The 6,000-nt window shown below is 51.6% G+C and overlaps 1 protein-coding gene across 4 annotated transcripts in view; it reads right to left on the reverse strand.

Moving 5' to 3' along the window:
* IL21R (interleukin 21 receptor) overlaps positions 1 to 5,100 on the reverse strand; it is a 16,510-nt gene extending 11,410 nt beyond the window's left edge. For 2 of the 4 annotated variants that reach the window (XM_057398017.1, XM_057398016.1), the window contains exons 1-3: positions 4,729 to 5,100; positions 1,488 to 1,528; positions 772 to 846 (exon numbers count right to left, since the gene is read on the reverse strand). In XM_057398017.1, the coding sequence (XP_057254000.1) occupies positions 772 to 826 (55 nt within the window). In that variant the 5' untranslated portion in view covers positions 827 to 846; positions 1,488 to 1,528; positions 4,729 to 5,100. Of the gene's footprint in view, positions 1 to 771; positions 847 to 1,487; positions 1,529 to 1,792; positions 1,918 to 4,728 lie in introns of those variants that run through there. The other 2 variants (XM_057398014.1, XM_057398015.1) reach the window with 2 other exon arrangements.
* Positions 5,101 to 6,000: the final 900 nt, after the last annotated feature.

A 6,000-nucleotide genomic window follows, 5' to 3' on the forward strand; every position in this document is an offset into this window, starting at 1 on the left:
AGGATGAATTGTCCATCCTTGGTAGCATCAGAAACAAAAATCAAATACTTTTAATAGAAGACTCTAGCTTGGTCCAAACTGAAATTAGTATAGGATAATTCCCTGGCTAGTGTTACACAAAATTCAGACCAGACATTACAATGATCCTGCAAGGCAGGAAGATAAACCTCAGAATTCATCTTTTCTGCTAATTTTGGTTTGGAGCAGGTCCAATGCCCTGCCTAGAAAAGCCTGTAAATGCTAAACTTGTGCCTGCTCCCTGCAGACACTGCAGTAGCTGCCTTTTTCTGCCCAGCTGACCTGTTCAGAAAGTCAGCTCTGAGTCAGCTGGAACCTGCCTGGTGAGTAGGAACCAGCAAGGGGGTTTGGGGGAATGACACTGACTGCACGGTGCAGCCCTGAGCAAGGGAGCTTGGACCAGGAGAGGTTCACTCCACTGTCCCTGGCTGGTCTGCCAACAGCAGCCATAAGCCCCAGGGATATCCTAGTCTTGGCCACCAGAACTTTTCCTATGGCAAAGGTGGGGTTTGGGTGGTATGCAGTCAGGCTGAGCTCTGCCCAGCTGTGCATCTCCTTGCATGTGCCCTCTACTACCCATGGAGCCTCTTGCATAACTCATTATCCCATGGAACCTTCTCCCCTGGCATCCTATCTTGTGTTTGCTATCCCATGACAATTTAGTAGCATGCAAATCTCAGCAGCGCCTCTGTCATAAGCCACTAAGATAAATCCTATGGGTGTACAGCCTGGGAGAGATATCTGGGAACTTACTGTACTGGAGTAAGAGGAAGAAGGAAATACTCTGGAGCCACAGTTTGTTCCTCATGGTGATTCTGACTGGATGTCCTGGGGGGGGGGGGGGGGTAGGAAACAAAACAAAACAAAACCAAAAAACCACACACCTTAAAAAGTCCCAAACAAACAATTAAAAGTTCATCTCTGCCATCTCTCGTATGATAAAAAGTTGAGGTAGAATTAATTTTGCTTTCATTTAAATGTCTAAAAGTAAAGCGCCTGATTTAGGCAAGTCATCCTGTGTGTACCTACTCCATGGGTTAGGGAGAGTGACCAACAGCCCTGCCAATTGCTGGTAACCAAGTCAGTGAAATCTCTGCTCCTTGCCAGCAGCATGTGCTCAGAGAAGTCAGGAAAGCGACTGCAGCCACAGTCTATCCATGCAACAGGAAGGCACTTGAGTTAAGCACTAACCCATGTTTTCTTCAGTGGTTTCCTGCAACTAGAAATGGTTTGCGAATAGGAGAAGTGACATTGCTGTGGCTTCAATATCTGTACAGTGAATTAGTCATAGTCTGAATGTCACTGTGGGTCTGTATAAGCACAGCTTGTGAGAGAGAGCTCATTGGTTTGTTCTACCCATGGTTTAATAAGCATGGAGTTCCTGGTTAAGAGACTCCAGCAAGGCAAACCAGTAAAAAAACTAAAAAGCTTCCCATATGGCACAGAAAAGAATGATGTACAGTACTCACTTCAGGGAAACGCTGTCCTGATGCACTTTGGTGAAGAGAACCTGCAGAGAAAAGGACAGCAGGATGTTTACAACAATATGAGGAAACAGCATCGCATACGAATGACTGCTCAACCCACAGCCCCCACTCCAAGACCAACCCCAGAAGCCACATAACACACTAAGGCTGTGTTTTCACAGCATTTAACGTTTACGGAAACACACAGATGTGCATGGGAAGACTCAAAATGAGCTCCCTGCCGAGTACTGGGAGTCCTTCTCCTCAGGCTGCTCCCAGTCCCTCCGCTTCCCAGCCCGGATCGATACCGATACCGGGTGCCGTGACCCAAGTGCAGGAGCAGGTCCTGGTTGCCTCGTCCCTCCCCAGCACCAGCAGCGAGCTGCAGGCCGTCACTCAGCAGAGAACGGCAGCGAGGCCTCTCCCACCCGCGGAACATTTGTGGTGCTGAAAAATTTCCCAGGGTTACTCAAATAATGAAAGCAAAATAAATTTAGCAGCCCCCAGAAAGCCCCTGCAGCCCTGCACGGGCTGAGCCTTGCTCTCAGGCACCAGGGTCCAGATGAGATCAGGAGGCTCCTGGGAGGTGCCCCAAACGCCTCACGGCCGCAGGCCTCCGCTGGGAGCAGCCGGGGTGCTGCTGCCCCTCCTTTCCTGCCAAAGGCACTGTGCGGGTGAAGCGCACACTGCAGCTCGGCATGGCTCCTGGCCCCTGCCAGCCTGCCCCAGCTGCTGCGAGCGGCAGGACAGGAGCTCTTTCCCCACACTCCAGCCCTTCCTTGTGCACCACACGTTGCCTTGAGGAAATGCCTTTTCCTGACCCCTCTGGTCCCAGTTCAAGCTTTCTCTGTAGGGTAACGATTGTCACCACCGCCGTTTCTGGTGGCTTCTGATTACTACGACCCAGGCCACTGTCTAACCCCACCTTGTGCTCCCTTTCATCCTCCCACTGCTCTTCTCCAAGTTCTCATTCCTTTGAGTGCTCTCCTGCCCCCCGGAACCTCTCACCTGACCTCATGCTAGGACCACCTGCACCACAAGAGCAGATGCCCCAAGGTGGGCAGGCTCCCGAGGCAGCTTCTGGTCGTGCCTTCACAGCATCGAGGCCCCTCCTCTTCGCAGCACATTTCGCACAAGAACCGTGTCACTTGCCCTGGACACACGACGCATGCACTTGGCCACTGCCTTTTCACCTCCTCCTCCTCCCTGGGCAATACCTGGAACCTGTAACTGCTGGGCTCAGAACATCCAGGGCTGCCCTGGCTTAGGAGGGCAGCAACCTGCCCAAACGGGCCCGTTCCCACCCCAGAGCGCGCCGCCTGCTCCCCTCAGCCCTTGTGCCCTCCTGGCTGCACCCCAGCGCAGGCCACGGCGCGGGGCCCCGCAGCAGAGCCCACCTCCGTGTCACTGCCCACGACTGCCATGCTCTGCAGTCCTGGCCACCCTGTGGGGCCGAAAGGCAACTTGCTGCCTCTTCTTCAGCAAGGGAAGGAAGGGCTGGGCCGTTAGGGGGGCTCTGCAGCCCCAGTGCTTGTTTCAGAACCCAACTGGCAGTGCCCCAGTGTTTCATGTTCAAGCCACTTCTGTAGCTCCCTCATTTTATCCCCACTCCTGCCTAAATGGCCAGAGCAATGCAAGGGAAGCCTTTGCTGGTTTTAGCTGCTGGACTGTGATTTCTTTGAAGTGCCATCCCTATTTTCCTTCCTCTGCTCAGAGAATAGCCTGTACCATCAATCCAATAGTACAGGAAGGACTGAACAGGAAAAAGTCAAACCAACAAGCTCGTCAAGGAAGACGTCTTATGGAGATATCACAGGCTGCCGTTACACACTGGAGAGAGGTTAACATAGAAGGTTGTAATCTAGAAGGAGGCTTCCTGAGCAAGAGCACGGTAGCAATAATAAGACAGAAAAGCAGTAGGATGGAAGGAGGCAATACTTCCTCACCCGAGGCTCCACTGTCCCGTCTCTTACCCTTGCCAGTGCATACAGATGAGTCCAGCACTTACCCCTTCACTTCTTGCACAGTTTTCCTACCTCAGTGTAGTGGGAAAGCACTGCTACCTCGAAGTGCACCACAGAAAGCGCAGTGCTGTGAGTCTGACCTCCTGGCTGTGCTCCAGGTTGTTATGACGAGACACGGATTCATGTGCAGAATAGCTGGGAAAGACGCAGCTCTGCAGCAGTGCCTCTGTGGTCTTTGCTGGCTGAAAGACCTCATGGCTTCACAGAGATGGATAGCGGACCCTGTTGTGAGGCTTCCTTCAGTCAGGCCCTCTGCAGGCTTCAATCCCAGCCTGAGATTAAGGCCCCTGCCTTTCCTACATCCCTCCATTTGTTACACTCTTCCATTTGCTTCCATGTGACAGCACCTTGCTCGTGTGATTGTTCACTTGGAGGGAAGAATGGCAGTTGGCAACGAGCAGAGGCAGGAACTTATTCCCTGTCTGGCATTAGAAAAGTCCTTTCTACCACCTCACTTCAATTTCTCTGTGAAACAGGGGGTCTGAGACAGCTTCGTGCATCCTTGAAACACAGCTATTTAATTCTTATAAAATGTCAAGCATTGTACAGCTGCTAAGCACCACTGCTGCAAACTCTGTAGTGTCCTACGGAACACTGTGTGAGAGCACAGGAATAAAGCTGATCAGCCATTCATATAGATGCGCACATGTAAATGATACTACAAGGTTTTGATATACCAGAGGATAAGAAATATGACCAATACAGACAGACATTTACAGACACAAAGATGATTTTAGCGAAGGATCTGGTAATATGGTGCTATCAGCCGCCAAAGATGGTTGCAGTCTGAGCTCAAAGTTTGAAATGTCTCCAGGAAATGTAGATACTTACCAAACTTCCCCAAAAGAACCCTAATTAAGAACTCAGTTGAAGTGAAAAAAACAAAACCAAACAGCCCCCTCGGTATTTCCAAGCATGAGAAATACATGTCTTTGCTACATCCAGGCAAAAAACCGTTCAAGCCCCTCAGTCACCCCCTGTATAAAAACAGAGCTTTCTTCTTGAAGAAAAGTTGATTGTCAGTGTATACCACCATCTAAGCACAAAGCCAAAGCAACAGGGAGACAGAAAGATTCTCTAGGTGTCCAGTAGAGGCCAACAGCAACGACAGTAGGGGCACAAGGGACACGTCAGCTACAAGAAAGCTTTACAGTGAAGTCACAGATATCAAGCAGTAGCAAACTGGCAGCAGCGAAAGCTGGAGGAAGCATGAACATTACCTTGCCCTGTCCCTGTCCTCTCAACTGTCCACTTCAGCCTTCCAACACGTCCATGGCTGGCCTGGCTAAATCACCACTGCGGATGCTGTGCGCGCAGGAGCTGCAGAGCAGGTGGGTCTCATGAGCACTGAGTAAGGGTAAAGCCTGCTTGTGCACAACCCGGGCTGTAGGTATTGGAATACAGTGATAAATGGGGGTTGACGTCACCACTGCACCAGTATTACTGTGCAGATAGAAGGATGTGGTGAGCAGAGGAGGCAATGAATTTGGGTCTAAACACCCACACAGCATTTATTACTGTATTGCTCTGCTCTGTTCCTCTCATGTGAGAAAAAGGTGGGGGAGCAGATAAAAACTCACAAGCCTCCAATCTAAAAGGCCATAGAGGCCATAGTGGGGCTAGTGGGTTAGAGCTTTGCAGTGGGGAGGCATCAGTTAAATGGCCAAACCTAAGTATATAGTACAGTGTGTATGCCACCGGAGACAGGAACCACTGCACTGCACTTCCACCTGTCCCCAGCATGGTCTCTGGGCCCAGGGCAGCAGCACCAATCCTCAGACCACAGGCAGGGAGCTGGTCTGGCTCCAGCAGGGGAGAGGGGCTCACCCCTGCGCTGCCCTCCTGCCTGCAGCTCGTGCCTGCGCTGGAGCTCTGTAGGTTGCAAGGCTGACACTGAGGAAGGGCAGGCCAACCCACCCCTGTGTACCTTAAAGGGGGCTGCAAGGAGTCCAGTGCATGTTCCTTGTGTCCTTGGGCAAGAGGGAATGGAGCAGCGCTAGAAGGAGGCTTTGCATGCTCAGCAGAGTGTGGTGGTAGGAGGGTAAACAACAAGGAGCTGGAATAACCCAAGGAGACTGCAGCAGCGAAGCAGGCACAAAGCAGCTGGGTGCAGGGTGAGCAGGCTCTGTGCTCAGCCCCTGCTGCACCCACCACACAAAGACTTGGCACAGCACAGCATGACCAGCCAGGCAGCCTGAGGCACCAGATGCACACCCAAGCTGGGGCCAACTCTCACCCAGACCTCAGGGCTCCTGAGGTACCTGTAAGGGAAATTACAGACATGGGAGAGTCAGGCTGGTCAGACTAAGTACAGTACATAGTGCCTGTACATGCGTGCATGTGCAAGTACATGCATGTGCACATGTGAAGCTGTGCAAGTAATCCAATGTGAAGAGCAACAAATAGTCTTGCCCCTGCAGAGCAAACACTTAACATCCAACTGGTTCTTCAGCGCTGGGAGCCCAGCACAGTGTGACCCATCAGATCTCCTT

The sequence above is a fragment of the Pezoporus wallicus genome, unplaced genomic scaffold (genome assembly GCF_028554395.1).
Source record: "Pezoporus wallicus isolate ANWC-B61680 ecotype Strahan unplaced genomic scaffold, APGP_CSIRO_Pwel_v1 contig_6274, whole genome shotgun sequence".
NCBI classification, from domain to species: Eukaryota; Metazoa; Chordata; class Aves; order Psittaciformes; family Psittacidae; genus Pezoporus; species Pezoporus wallicus.